At 63.9% G+C, this 14,299-nt stretch overlaps 5 protein-coding genes across 5 annotated transcripts; 3 read left to right on the top strand and 2 right to left on the bottom strand.

Moving 5' to 3' along the window:
* Positions 1-2,078: 2,078 nt before the first annotated feature.
* Positions 2,079-3,706, bottom strand: EMIHUDRAFT_443720 (hypothetical protein). Its single transcript, XM_005777415.1, has 2 exons — positions 2,596-3,706; positions 2,079-2,467 (listed from the first exon to the last, which is right to left on the bottom strand). Exons 1-2 carry the CDS (start codon positions 3,675-3,677, stop codon positions 2,332-2,334), a joined length of 1,218 nt encoding a protein of 405 aa, XP_005777472.1. The 5' UTR covers positions 3,678-3,706; the 3' UTR covers positions 2,079-2,331.
* Positions 3,707-5,245: 1,539 nt separating this feature from the next.
* EMIHUDRAFT_238001 (hypothetical protein) lies at positions 5,246-6,367 on the top strand (the record flags this gene model as incomplete). The annotated part of the gene is made up of 4 exons (XM_005777414.1): positions 5,246-5,518; positions 5,596-5,745; positions 5,862-5,922; positions 6,147-6,367. 4 exons carry the CDS (start codon positions 5,246-5,248, stop codon positions 6,365-6,367), a joined length of 705 nt encoding a protein of 234 aa, XP_005777471.1.
* A 650-nt stretch (positions 6,368-7,017) lies between these two features.
* EMIHUDRAFT_367471 (hypothetical protein) lies at positions 7,018-8,289 on the top strand. Its single transcript, XM_005777413.1, has 2 exons — positions 7,018-8,206; positions 8,228-8,289. The coding sequence occupies exon 1, from the start codon at positions 7,523-7,525 to the stop codon at positions 7,934-7,936; it is 414 nt and encodes a 137-aa protein (XP_005777470.1). The 5' UTR covers positions 7,018-7,522; the 3' UTR covers positions 7,937-8,206; positions 8,228-8,289.
* A 50-nt stretch (positions 8,290-8,339) lies between these two features.
* Positions 8,340-9,419, bottom strand: EMIHUDRAFT_115660 (hypothetical protein; the record flags this gene model as incomplete). The annotated part of the gene is made up of 1 exon (XM_005777412.1): positions 8,340-9,419. One exon carries the CDS (start codon positions 9,417-9,419, stop codon positions 8,340-8,342), a length of 1,080 nt encoding a protein of 359 aa, XP_005777469.1.
* A 2,848-nt stretch (positions 9,420-12,267) lies between these two features.
* On the top strand, positions 12,268-13,764 carry EMIHUDRAFT_237997 (hypothetical protein; the record flags this gene model as incomplete). The annotated part of the gene is made up of 5 exons (XM_005777411.1): positions 12,268-12,567; positions 12,644-12,742; positions 12,981-13,064; positions 13,236-13,323; positions 13,400-13,764. 5 exons carry the CDS (start codon positions 12,268-12,270, stop codon positions 13,762-13,764), a joined length of 936 nt encoding a protein of 311 aa, XP_005777468.1.
* Positions 13,765-14,299: the final 535 nt, after the last annotated feature.

Genomic DNA, 14,299 nt, shown 5'->3' with positions numbered 1-14,299 from the left:
CACACACACAGACGCCGTTCACCCACGCGCAATGGGCCTTGCACTTTCGAGAATGCCGTGGGGCTCCTGTCGTCAGACGTGGAGACGCGAGGGTTGCCCCGCCTTGCCCCACCACCTCGTGTGTGTGGAGAAGTTTAGCTTACCTTACCTTACCTAGTAAAATTCCACCCCGCCAGCAAGGTCGGGTGGGCTCTAGACACGGAGCGAGGGAAGCAGTGGAGCGGGAGCCGCAGCGGCACTGGGCGCGGCGAGGGGCGGCGGGGCAGGGCAGGACAAGCCGCGGGCGAGGAGGCGGAGAGGGGGGAGGGCCGAGGCCGCGGCGACCTTTCGCGAGGAGCGACACGAGGCCAGGCAGCGCGCCGGCAGCGACGATGGCGGTCTGGTTCGGCTCGCTCTGGATGGCGAGGTTGCCTAATTGAGTAATCAAGTAGTGATGAATTAATACCCCACTTAATTCGGCTCGCTCTGGATGGCGAGGTTGCCTAATTGAGTAATCAAGTAGTGATGAATTAATACCCCACTTAATTCGGCTCGCTCTGGATGGCGAGGTTGCCGAGGATGCCGGCCGCGACGTCCTGGACGCCGAGCGAGCCGGAGCGGAGGAGGCCGACCGCCGCGGGGATCGCGCCCGCCGCGCTGAGCGAGGCTTGGTGCTCCGGCGAGTCGGCCTGCGGGGGAGAGGGGGGCGGGGGCGCTCGCGGTGGGCAAGAGCGCGGTGGGGCAAGAGCGCGGTGGGCAAGAGAGCGGTGGGCAAGAGAGGGGAGAGAGCGGCGGCGTGCGGGCTGAGCCCACCATGGACATGATGGCGCGCGCCGCGTGCTCCTGCGCATCGCCCTTGGCACGCAGCAGCAGCAGCAGCGGCGCCACCCCGCCCGCACCCACCACCTGCCTCGCCTCGTCTGCGCCCGCCGCCGCCGCCGCTGCAATGGCCGCAGCAGCCTTCCCTTGCGCCTCCGCCGTGCCGCGCCGCAGCAAGAGCACCTGCTCTCGAGGGGGGGGAGGCGGGTGACGCTACTGCGAGGGGGCGGGGGAGAAACGCTGCCGCAGCGGCGTTGCCAGCTCCTCCACGCCCTCCGCCCCTTTGAAGTCTAGCCTCGGCGGCGGCGGCGGCGGCGCAGACTGCTGCTTGGGCGCCTTGGCATCCGGAGGCGCGGGCTTGCCGTTCGCCTTCGGGAGAGCGGACGAGGGGTTGGGTCTCGCCCGTGCGGGGGCGGGGGTGTCTGCCCGCCAGCCGCGTCGCACCGCCTGCGTGAGAAAGCCTCCGAGTGCGAGCCGCGCTGCAGCCGCCTCTGCTGTTGCGGCCGACGCCTCCTTCTTGGTCTTGGCCTCGGCGTGCGCCGACTCGAGGAGCACCATCTGCTGCGCGTCGGCCGGGCGCGGCGTGAAGTCGACCCACACGCCGGACTCCCGCGCGTTCCACCACCGCAAGTGCGCCACGAACGAAGTGCCCTCAGCCTGGTCGGCGCACTCGTAGACGACAAACCCCTTCACAATCGCCCACCCGAGCGCGGCCTGCACGCGCTCTGCGTTGCCGAAGGGATCATCGGGCTCGATCGTCACCGCGCTCGCCTTGGACGCGTCCTCCGCTGACGGTGTGCCCGTGAGGCGCACGCGCTTCCCGTTCAGCGCCTTTTTGCCCATGAAGGCCTTGAGCGCCGCATTGGAGGAGAAGCAGCCCGGCCAGCCCTTCGGCGGCGATGCGAGCGCGCCGGCGGCCGCAGCCGACTCGTTCGACCTGCGGACGTCGCTCGGCTCGGGCCAGTAGCGGGACATGGAGACCGACCCACCAGAGGCTCTCTCGACCCTCGGACAACCCAGTGGGGAAAACAAAGAAAACTTCGCCAATACAACTCTAGGCACGGGACTGGCGTCCGTTTTCTTTCTTTCTTTTCGGGACTGGCGCGCACTGGCACTAACACAGGTACGATTGTGAAACAAAGAAACCGCGGGATATTTCTGCAGCTTGGGGGCGCCACCTACTTTAAAATTGAAAATCCCTGTGAGCTGTGTGCTGTGTGGTGGCGGCGTGCCGTCGTCCCCCGTCCCTCTTTTGCGTTGTCTTTTGACTCTTTTTCTTTCTTTCTCGGGACCGCCTACTTCGCTAGTTCGAGCTAGAAGTCTGAATACCCCAGAAGGCAGGAACGCCGTCCTCCCGCGTCGCCCTAGAAGCGACTTGGGCAGGACACACTGTGCGCCGACTGATCGTCCTCTGCGGTGGGAATCTGCTCGCGACCATGCACATGGGAGGCGGAGATGGAAAGGGACCGGGGCGGGGACCGGCCACGCCCTACCGGCAAGGCAGCCCCTCGCGCGCGCCGATGTGGGCGGCGCTTACGCCGCGTACGGCACCGACGAGTGGTGGAGGTAGATGCGCACGTCGCCGTCGCCGCACCGCTTGTAGCCGAAGGTGTACTCGACGCGCACCTTGTCGCCCGAGGTCGCGTCAGTGAAGACGTAGTCGCCCATCGCCTGGTGGCAGCAGAGGCGGCGGTGAAGGCGGGAAGGGAGGGGGGGGGGGGGGTTCGGGCGGTGCCGGGCGCGGGCTCCGTCTCTCTCGACCCTCCCTCTCCCTCTCTCCCCCGCTCCGCGCCCCTCGCCTGCGCAGTCGCGCCGTTGAGGTCGATCTGGTGGTTGCGGAACGTGACGTCCTTCCAGCCCTTGCCGCCGTTGATCGCAAAGCCGGCGTCCTCGCCCTTGAACTTGTTGTTCTTCATCGCCTCGGCGCCGACAAAGTACGACATCGCGTCCTCCGCCGTCGGGCGGAACGGGTGCTCCGTCGCCTTGGTCGGCTTGAAGAGCACGTCGGTGTGGCCGTAGCCGTACAGCTTGCCCGCCGCCTCGCCCGCCGCCGCGACGAAGTCGCCCTCCTCGGCGTACACCTTGGAGATGGAGGCGATCGAGTCCGCCCAGAGCTTCTGCGCCGCCAGCACCTCCGCCTCCGTCACCGCCGCCGGCGCCGCAACGTACGGCACCGACGAGTGGTGCAGGCAGATGCGCACGTCGCCATCCTCGCACCGCTTGTAGCCGAAGGTGTACTCGACGCGCACCTTGTCGCCCGAGGTCGCGTCGGTGAAGACGTAGTCGCCCATCGCGTGCGCCACCGGGCCGAAGAGCTCGATCTGGTGGTTGCGGAACGTGACGTCCTTCCAGCCGCGGCCGCCGTTAATCGCAAAGCCAGCGTCCTCGCCCTTGAAGGCGTCATTCTTCATCGCCTCGGCGCCGACAAAGTACGACATCGCCTCCTCGCCGGTGGCGCGGAACGGGTGGTCCGTCGCCTTGGTTGGCTTGAACAGCACATTGCCGTGGCCGTAGCCGTACAGCTTGCCAGCCGCCTCGCCCGCCGCCGCAACGTAGTCGCCCTCCTCAGCGTACACCTTGGAGATGGAGGCGATCGAGTCGGCCCAGAGCTTCTGCGCGGCGACGACCTCCGCCTCGGTCACGTCGCCATCGCCAACCTTGGCCGCCGAGGCACCCTTGCGGTCGAGGAGCGTCTTGACAAGGCCGACGGCAGCGCCGCCAACCACCGCACCGCGAACGGTCGGCGGCAGGATCATGACAGGCTGCGCAGAGCGGGCGACCGCCGGGTGGCCCACGACGGCCGTGGAGGCCACGGCGCGGCCGTGCGCCGCCGGAAGCGGCGCCACGAGGGCGCTGGTCGCCACGGTGAAGAGCATCATGCTCAGCGTCTCCTTTTGGATCTGTCGACCTCGACAAGGTTCGTTCGATGGTTCCAAAAAATTGTTTGTGTTGATGACAAGACGTGTGGGTGAACCCTGCCCAGCCCCCCTCCGTGTCGCGATGCGCTCCCCGCTCCCCTTCCCCTGTGTCCCTGATCGTCCTTACAAGATCCTGCTCGTGCAGGTAGGGACCCTGAGCCTGTCCTTCTCCCACCCCTGTTTGGCGTGCCCGTTTTATTTATTTATTTACAAGGCACGGGCAGAGGAACGAGAGAAGAATATAGGGTGGATAAAGCGCCTGTTCACGGCATGGAGGGTGAGCCACGCCGAACGTACTGAACGTAGAACCGAGCGGAAGGAAGAGGGGGAAGATGACTCCGAGGAGCGAGGTGCGAGGAGGACGAACCAGTGGAAATCCAGTTGTCAGATGTCACGATGCACCCGAAGGGGACCCCAGCGCCGGCATCATCAGTGAAGGCACAAGTGTTCGAAGAGAGAGTGGACCTGAGCAACGACATGACTGGGTGGCAAATGATCGCAGTGGGCTGTGGGCGTCAGAAGACTCGTCCTTGCTCGAGGAGAGCTCGATAGACTCGAGGGGCCAGGATATGCAGCGAGGAGGACGGAGCTGCGCCGAAAGGCGCAAGAAGCAGCGAGAACAAGGGACAGGCAGGAGGCGGCGGCGCCGCAGAACGAGGCAGAGGAGAGCGACGCGACAGAAGAAGAAGCGACAAGGGAAAGAACGACGAGAGTGGGACGACCGCGAGGTGGCATGAAGGTTGCAGCGAGAATCGGCGAGAGACTGCGAAGAGAGATCTAGGAAGAGGCGGACGCCCAAGGGTGGGCGACGCACGGCTAGCGCACCACACCCCTCTCCTTAAAATCCCTGTGTGGTGGCGGCGTGCCGTCCTCCCATCCCTCCCTTGGGTTGTCCGTTTTCTTTCTTTCTTTCTTGATGTCGCTGCCATCTGTGATGCCCCTATGTATTGGGACCCTGCCACTTGCTCGTGCAAGACCCCGCCACCGCGCACCGGTACTTCTCGGGGCCGCCGCCTGTTCCAACGCAGTCAGTTCCAACGGCCGCGCCCATGAGCCGGCCATCTCGGCCGGCCCAAGCCGACGAGTAAACCACGGCCGTACTTAACCCACGCGGCTCGCGCGCATCACGAGTGAACTGAAGAGATGGGAGGAGGGATGGCCAGAGGAGGTCAGGAGGTGGCCAGAGGGGATGGCCAGAGGGGATGGCCAGAGGGGTGGATCGGACAGGGCATGCGGAGAAAAAAGAAGCACGGCCCCCCCCTTAAAATCCCTGTGGTCAGCGGAGCTGGGAATAGGACCGCGCGTGGCGTGGAGCGGTTGAGCATCCCTCGATCCCTCCGGGGGCCCCTCTGCGCCGGGGAGGCGTTGTTGGAGGCTAGGACGCAAGCGTCCGTAGCCCCCTTTTCAAACTCGGGGCCCACTGCCCGCTCGCTCCGACCCGAATTTGGAGCGAGAAGTGAAATGAAAACTCAATCCGAGATGACCGCCCGCCGCGCGTGCCCCTCTCCCGCGAACGACGTACATAACATATGACTGGACTGGACGCGCCGCCGAACGCATCGCGGCTCAAGGAGGAGGAGGAGGAGCCGCGGCAGTCGGTGCTCCAGGAGGAGGGCTTCCAGCCCGGGACTTTGGACGCCTCCAGCCTGGCTGCCGAGGTCCACCGCGCCTCCGCACGGTACACCGTCCACGACCTGCAGGAGGAACCGGAGCCAGTCCCGGCTGAGGAGGTCCACCGCAGCTCCGAGACGTACATCGTCCACGATTTGCAGGAGCCAGAGCCGGTCCAGCAGCCTCCCAGGGTGAGAGCCCTGCCACCGTCTCCCGCTCAGTCCAAGTCCCGGCCACGCCGACCGCGACTGCCCTGCGTTGTCTGCAGGAGGAGCAGAAGCGCGAGGAGCACCGAAAGGGAGAGGCACGGCGGCACAAGGAGAATAAGGCTCGCACAACGGGCCGGCCGCGCGGCCACGATGCCAGGCCTCTCCCTCCTGAGGGCTTGGCCATGTCCGGCGACCCGACGGGATACGAGGTGGGCTTTGCGCTCGCCTAGCGCTCGCAGCAGCCGAGAGCATCTCGCCGTCAAGGCCCCGTCCCAACCCACTCGTGCGCTCCGCCCGTCTCCCACACGGCCACCACCCGCCACAGGTCCTGCTGCGTGCGGCGGTGTGGGCATGCAGCATACAGCGGACGGCGACCCTGGCTGCGTGTGGCAGCTTGGACGAGCTCTTGTCCCACATGCCCGCGGTGCTGGAGGCGCGCGGCCGGCGGTCTCTGTCGCGGCTGCGCACGCCAAAACGCCTCACCCGGCCGGCCCTTTACAGGAGCGGCGCTCCTGGCCCAAGCGGCAGCTCATCAGCCACGCCGGCGAGGGCGCTCGCCCCCGGCGCCCGCCTTGGCTCGCGGCTTAAGAGCGGCGTGTGATCCCCTTAGGCGTCGCCGATTTGGAGCGCGCGGGGGCGGCGGTGGAGGCGCTGACGCGCCTGAGGCGCGTGGCCGATTATCGCGCATCGCTCGGGCACGTCAACCCGATGGGCGACTTGCTGCTGATAGCGGTCCCGCTGGCGATGCTGCTCGTCACTGCCTTTATCGCCCTCTCCCTCGGCAATGGATGGCTCTCGCAACGCGCGGGGCGGCGGACCTTCTACTCCTAGAGATAGCAGCGAGATGTGGAATCACACCCCACCGCGAACACGACACGGGTCCCCGGCGAGGAGCGGCGTGTGCCGCGCCGGGGTGTGCTGTGGGGTGTCTGGCTGAGGCTCTGCTGTGCGGGCTAGACGACGTGCAGCCAAAGCGGCCACAGGTTTTTGTACCATTGCGCGCACATGGCAGGCGCACAGCTGCGTGTTGAAACTATTAGGTTGATCGAGAGCACACGCGTGCAAGAAGAGCTGCGCTGCGCCAGTTAGCTGCAGCGCGCGATCACTCCTTCTGCGCGGGCGGCCTCAGCGAGAATGGATTCGGCCACTTGGCGTCCGGCTTCCAGATGAAGAGTATCTGTGAGCAGGCGGGAGCGGCGGTCGGGGTTTGGCTCGCTGAAGCCGCTGTCGGACTGAAGCAATCGGCACCAGCGGCACCCCAAGCACAGCGAGGCCTAGCTGGACGTGCACCGGCTTCATGGCCGACCTCGTGGCTGCCCGGGCGCCTCCGTCGTGCCTGGCCGGGCGCGAAGTGGCGAAGAGCTTGGGTAGTGCAAGAATTCCTGCGGGAATAGTCGCTTTGATTGGGAAAAACAAAAAACAACGCCCCTCTGTGGCACCCACTGTTGTTTGTTTCATAACACGAAGGCTAGCTCAAAATCGCCAGGTCCTTTCGATCCATGCTCGCATTCTCTGTGCTCTCACTGCCCACGGTCGCCGCTGCGACGGTGGCCCCGAAGCACTGGGGCGCGCCGCGTTTTGCCGGAAAATCCGTCCTTGTGACCGGCGGCGACTCAGGCATTGGTCTTGCTGCTGTCGAGGCCTTCTACTATGAGTGCGCCCGGGTCATGATGATCGGTCACGATGAGGAGAAGACGCGAGCGGCTGCGGCGAATCTCACAGCGCTGCCGGCGCCGCTCGGCTGCCCGTCGGATAAGCCGGCGCCCGCGCTCAAGTGGCTTGCGATTGACGTCCGAGAGCTGAGCAGCGTTGAGACAGCAGTCGCAAGCACAATGGATGCCTTTGGCTCGCTGGATGTGGCAGTCAATAACGCCGGCTGGCCCACCACGAGCGGCTGGCCTCCACCAGATCGGCGACGACGACTTCCCATCCTACTTCAACCACTCGCTCGAAATGTCGGTCAACGTCAAGGGCACCCTGTTGTGTATGCACGCCCAGATAGCGCTCTGGCTCAAGGCGGCAAGCAAAGGCTCGACGCTCGCAATCGTCAACGTCGCCAGCGTCTGCGGCGAGGCGGCCTTCTGCGGGCCAGCCTACACCACGTCAAAGTGGGGCGAGATTGGCTTCTCCAAGCAGGCGGCATCCCACTATGCTGGGAAGGGGATTCGCGTCAATGTCCTCGCCCCCGGTCCGGTCAATACGCCGATGCTGCGCGGTGGTCTGGCCGAGGACGACCCTCGCTGGCTGGCGAGGAAGTTCATTATCGAGAAGAGCGTGCCGATGGGCCGCATCGCCGAGCCGTGGGAGATGGCGGGGCCGGTGACTTTTCTCTCCAGCGACGCATCCAGCTACGTGACCGGGGTGGTGGTGACTGCCGACGGCGGAATGGTCAACCACTGATGTCCACAAAGGGTGTGGAATCGTCGAGTCGCTATCCTCCCTTGTTACCTGGCGGCTCGCGGACGCGCTTCGGCGCGGCGCACGATTGCGCTCTAATCGCATTCTGTTCATTAATCGCGCCGCGTTTTCACGGTCGTCTTCTGCTGCATGTTCTGCTGCTTCTCTCTCGTCTCTGTGTGTAGTGACTAGTGTGTGTCTCTCCGTCGGCGTCGCGACGAGTAGTGACTAGTGTGTCTAGTGACGCGGTTTTTCCGCGCCGTCGCCGGCACGCCCGGCCCCCGCGGCTCGTGACTCGTGTACACCGAGCTCTCCGAACGGTTTAGTACCTCCCAAATACAGATTACAGTACGTACAATGCTACACAATACAATCTACACCACCAGGCACCACCAGGCGTGGTATATCACAAAAAGCTCTCTCTCTCAGTCGCTGCCTCTCCGTGCCTGTCCGCCGTGGCCGCTCCGCCATCCGGCTGGGGGGCACGCCTCGCCGCAAATAAGCGCAAGCCCTCTCGGAACTCGCTCTCGCCGAGCCCTTGGGGCGTGCGCACTCCGATCACGCCCTGCTGCGTGTCGGCCTCCTTGCAGCGCCCTGTCACCTGCCCCACGTGGTCGCCCCAGTTGCAGTCGTCGAAGAAGAGCATCCGGTCGAACCGCACGCCCGTCGCCTCGCGCAGCAGCGGGAAGTGGGTCGCCCACTTTTGCGGCGACAGCGGGGCCTGCCTCCCAATCATGTTGACGTCGCGCCCGTCCCAGTCGCGCATGAGCAGGCTCCACACGCTCACCCCCGGCAGCACCTCGAGCATGCCAAGCGCGGCGCGCCCCACCCGCTCCGCAAAGCGCGTATTCGCGGACGACGCGAGAGCGACCCGCATGCCGGGGAAGTTGCCGTCGGCGTGCTCCTGCAGCGCGATGAGCGCGCCCCGGTGCAGGCTGATCCGGTCGCCGCCGCTCAGCACGCCAACGACGCCCTCGCCTCGCCCGTTGAGGTCGCCTCGGACCTCGTCGCGTCCCGGCTCCGGCACCTGCGCCATCTCAAACATCTCCTTGTCCCACAGGCAGGCGTCCAGGTCGAAGACGCACAGGTCCGGTAGTACGGCCACCGCGGCCATGCGCACCGACCCAGCGCGGGAGGAGCCTCCCGCAGCAGCGGCGGCCTGCTGGGGAGGGGATGGAGCTGCGGCCTGCGGCTCGGCCGACTCCTGACCGGGCGGCGCCGGATTGCACATCGCGTCGAGCAGGCTTATGCCGTCCTCCCTCTCCTCCTCCATCGGCAGACCCTCGTCAGTCGCTGGGCCTCGCTTCTCCGGATCTAGAGCCCGCTCAAAGCGATAGCCAAAGTCGAACGTGGCGCTGGCAGCGGACGCCGCCTGGTGCGGCAGGCACACGATCGCCGGCAGGACGGCACGCCGCGCTGCGGTGGGCCGAAGCGCGAGCGCGGTTGGCAGATGCACGAGCGCAAGCAGTGCCAGGCTGTACATCATCGATTTGGGCGTCAGCGGCGGCCAACACAGAAAAAACAGCATGTGCTACTGGGCTGGGCGCCCCTGAAGCCACTTCCATGTCGACTAATAACGGACTAGGTCCAGCCCTGGAGGGCGGCCTCGGGGAGCCTTGGCGCGCGGACGCCGGAGCCCGCGTCTGAACCACACGTGTCCCTCCATTCACACTCTCCCAGTCCTTCCTGGTCTAGTGCCCGACTTCTCCCACCGCCCGTCGTGCTGAGTTGGTCGCACCTCCGTGCATCTTCGTCCTTTAGACGTTTCACCTAGAGCAAGCAGGGCGGCACGCCCCTAGGTCCACCCGCCAGCCGGGTGGGGCTTGCACGTGGCAGCGACTCGACTGGTCGCGTCAGCCCCTTTGTGAGGCTTTTCTCAGAGTATCCGGGCCCTGGATGTGAGGTAAGGTAAGGTAAGGTATCCGTCTCGCACAACACGGCAAAACTTATATGAGTCGGGTCGAGACTTAAGTTTTAAGTTTTTTTGTTGTCGCGGTATAAAGAGACCACCATGGATCAGACGGACCTCGACGGGGTGATGCCCGATTTCAGTGCGTGGCCCAAGAAGTTTGTGTCTCCGACCCCTCCACACCCCTACAGCGGCACCCCTACCCCTCCCGCCGTTTTAGGGCCTCCTGACCCGCACTCAGCGATGAGCTCAAAGCACATCCTCGCACTCATACGCTCTGACCCAGAGACGACCGAGAAACTGAAACAAAAAGTTGACCAGGCCTTTGCAGAAGGCGAGGTTAGTGAAAAAGAGTCTCGCAAAGCTGTTGAGAATCGAATCTATAACGATTGGATTCAGACGTTGGCGAGGGCGCTTACGGAAGTCTGCAAGGCAAACGTCGGCGTGCCTGTCAGCTTCGAGGATTCCGGCGGCCCGAGGACGTGTTTGTACTCATTGAACAAGTCGTACAAACACAAACACGCGGCGGGGGGACGACAATACGGCTCTACTTTGCAGCAGTTACCCAATTGCTTTGTCAAATACATCGTTCCATTCGCCACATCGTTCGACCAGTCGGCTGCACAAATACACGCAGCTATATTTATTAGTAAGGGCAGTGGGGGTCTGCACGACCCAATCACTCCCCCACTCGCTCAATTTGAATGTTATGTTCAGAATCGAGACTTGTTTCGAAGAATTTCTCGGGCCCCAAACATGCTATCGTCCGAAGACGGTGAGGCAGAGCAGACGCGCAGGGCGAGACGAGGGAGGGAGCAGGACTTTGCGGAGATCAGCAGGAGGATGTACGAAGAGATTAGGAGCAGCAGGGACCCTAGGGACCATGTGGAAGACGGCTAGTGCTAGTCCCCCATCGGGAGGACGACCCCGGCTAGTCGCCGACCACACCCACAAAGAACCCTGCACAAAGATCGCAAGGGCGGGGACCTGTTCCTTTTTACCCATCTCACAGTAGAGAGGTGTCCGTTTTTATTTATTTATCGTCCGAACTCTGTTCTCATCTTCCAGCCCGTCGTATTCAACTGAAGCTCGCAGGGCGAATCAGACTAGTCCTCTTCTATTAGCTTTTGACAAGGATGCTAAGAGACTGCAACATTTCTTATGCGAGACGTTGGCAGATTTCGAACCATACAAGCAGTTTTGGCCGCTGGTGAGCCAAGATAAGGGCAACGAGCGCGGATCTTTCATCGCGCACGTACTCCAGTCCGAGATCATGGCAGCCTCTGAGGCTACCAAGGACGTCTTGAGCTACCGTCGCCTTAAGGCCCAGCTTGAGTCGTACGTCAAGGACGGCGAGATCATCACCCCCCCCCGAGGCCCCGCCCACCAAGCAGTACTGTGACAACCAGGCCGCCATTGCCTCTGCCTACAACCCCGAGAACCACGGCAAGCTCAAACACGTCGAGCGGCGCCACTTCTTCATCCGCGAGGCCATCGAAGACAAGATCTGTGTTCCTTTTGTCCGCAGCGACGAGAACCTCGCCGACTTCTTCACGAAGCCGCTCAAACCCCAGCGCTTCTTCGAGCTGCGGGACAAGATCATGAATGTCAAGGAGCCTTCCTCCCAGTCGGACGGGAAGTAATCTCCTTCACCGAGACGTGGGCGCGGGCGCCGCGCCGCGAGTCGCGAACAGTGCCGCGCCCCCCCCCCCCCCCCCCCGCGAGAGCCATAGACTCTCCAGTGCATGTTCCATGCCCCATCGAGAGGGACACTTTCCTCTCTATCCATGTGAGCGACTCGACTACGTCACTACGTCGAGGGGGGGGACGTCTGAACCACACGTGTCCCTCTATTCACACTCTCCCAGTCCTTCCTGGTCTAGTGCCCGACTTCTCCCACCGCCCGTCGTGCTGAGTTGGTCGCACCTCCGTGCATCTTCGTCCTTTAGACGTTTCACCTAGAGCAAGCAGGGCGGCACGCCCCTAGGTCCACCCGCCAGCCGGGTGGGGCTTGCACGGCCCGGACGCACCTGCCAGGCTGCGCCACCTGCGACCTCGGCCCTCGGGCCTCGTGTGAGGAGCACAAGGACGAGCAGGTCGTTCCTGCCTCTGATCTATGCGTATATGCCACTCTCGCGGCTTGCAGCGCATCACTCGCGCGTGCTCTCCAGGAGCTATGGCGGGCGCGTGTGTGGCGTGTGGGGCTGTAGCCTGTGTTTGGCCGGTTCTGACCCGTTTACTTGGTTGGGGCCACAAGAATCGCACACGGGGAGCGGCTCAGGGGCCCAGTAGCAGCACAAGCCGCGGAATCGCCAAATGTCACAACGTCCAACCATTTGGCTGGACCCAGTCAACAATCGTTTTTCTCAATCTCGGCGTCTCTCTCTCCTCGGCGTGATGCCTCAGCCGTCCCATCGACACACATATGGGTCGCACAAAAGCTCGGCAGACCTCTCAAGACAGCGCGCGCGACGCTGTCGACGCCGCTGCGCGGCGTGCCCATGACTTTCACCTCGCGTTCAATGGATGCGAGGACGCGTACATACACCACGCGCTCGTCACGGCGGCTTTGTCGCCGAGGGACTTCGTCCTCTGCCTTGGGACCTCGCACTTCTTCACGGAGGCAGTGCTCACGGAAGCGCACATCGTGGAGAATCTCATAGTCTTCGCGCCGTTCAAGCTCGCCTCTCTCCTCGCTGGCACCTCGCGGGCGAGCGGCCAGCCAGTGCCTTCAGCCTCCCCCTCCTCTTCTCCGCCCTTTGCCGCACGGGCCAACGCACACGCCTCGCGCGCAACCGCAGGTAAAGGGGGCTGCCTTCATGGAGCAGGTGCTGTACGCCTTGAGGTACTTCATGGTGCTACTGTCCGCGCCGCCGCTCTTCCCGGGCAGCAGACTCGTGGTGCCTGGCAACGAAGGCCGCGAGCAGGCAACACCGACTCCTGATCTCGGCTAACCTCGGCTAATCTCGACTGATCTCGGCTGATCTCGGCTGATCTCACCCCAGGCGGTGAGGATCGCTCGGGTGATGCCATCACTGCTGAGGCACCCAGAAATCATGCCTGCGACCGTGGCGCCTCGTTCTCGAGGTTCGAATCCCCCCACCAATCTCGCCCTGTCACAAGCCGGGCCTCGAATAGGACAACGCCGCCGCCGACAACACCTATTGGCTCAAAACCCTTCTGCCACAACGAATGATCAACTACTTGATGCGCGCAAAGTCGGTCGCCGCCCTTCAACTCTTGGTGAGTGTGGCTGAGTGGCTCTCATCACGGATTAGTGATCGCATTAGTCCACCTCGCACCCCCCCCCGGCCTCGTGTAAACGTTAGCGGAGTCAGAGTTCACGCGCAGATGTACGCGGCCACATCAAGCAACTGGGGACCGCAGGTGCAGTGGCGTCTGCTACAGCTGGATGCGCTGGGCGCCGAGCATTCCGAGGCGCACCGGCGGGAGCGGCGCCGCACCATCGTCCGGCGCTGGAGTGAGCTGGGCTGCTGGGAGGAACTCGTGGTTTGCTGATGGACTCGGTGAGCACTTGAGCCACGTGATTGTGGTAGGCGAGCTGCGCTGGGAGGCCCTGTCGTGGATGACGAGCCTCTACGTGTCCGGTGCCCTGCTCCACGTCCTGGCCAGCTCTCTCACCCTCCCTCAGCACCTGGCGGACTTCAGCATGTCTACATCCCCCACCAAGTTCGACGATTCCAAGGGAGACAGGGAGCGGCTGGTCTTGGCCTACACCTACATAAACAAGGCGTGCGCCGCCTTCATCGCGCTCGCTTCCGTCGGGATCTGCTTGCTGTATAGCTGGCTGACACCCTTCCGTCGGGAACGAAGACCCGTCCTCCTCGCGACGTGGGTTGTGGGGCAGAGTATGATAGCGGCCCCGGTGGCCGTCTTCGCGGTTTCGATTGCTCCCTGGTAGGAGGGGAACGAGATGATAGTAGGGAGTAGAAGAAAGCAAAGAGGAGCTCTGGGCCGGCGCGGGGCCCCCCGGAGGCACCGTGCGCCGCGTCGCAGTGCGGAAACGGGGCCCCGGCTCTATTAGTCTCTATTAGCACCGACTTCCCGAATGATTACGGTTGATTAGAGGGCAGATTCGGAGAGATCTCGAGGAGTACATGCAGATAGACCCTCCAACCATCAGAAAACTCCGACCTGATCGGTCGTACTGACCGCCGACAGATCACTCCAGACAGCAGACAGGCCGACGTCTGCACGCGGCCGGCCGGGCGAGAGGCTTGACACGATCCGACCCTGCGACCCTGACGCTGCTGCTCTAGCTATCAGCCATGGACTGCTGACTGCTGCCACAATGTGCGACCTGTGCTGGCCCACTTGGCGGCCTTCCCGGTCAGTGGTGAGGCGCAGTTCAGAGCTGTCGATGGCGCGATGCCGCACTGGTCCCACATTGGTGACACGATACCACCACGTTTGCCGGTCCAAGAGAGAGGCACCGG

This window comes from Emiliania huxleyi, assembly GCF_000372725.1.
Source record: "Emiliania huxleyi CCMP1516 unplaced genomic scaffold EMIHUscaffold_260, whole genome shotgun sequence".
In the NCBI taxonomy this organism is placed as follows: Eukaryota; Haptophyta; order Isochrysidales; family Noelaerhabdaceae; genus Emiliania; species Emiliania huxleyi.
This window is presented reverse-complemented; position numbering and strand designations above follow the sequence as displayed.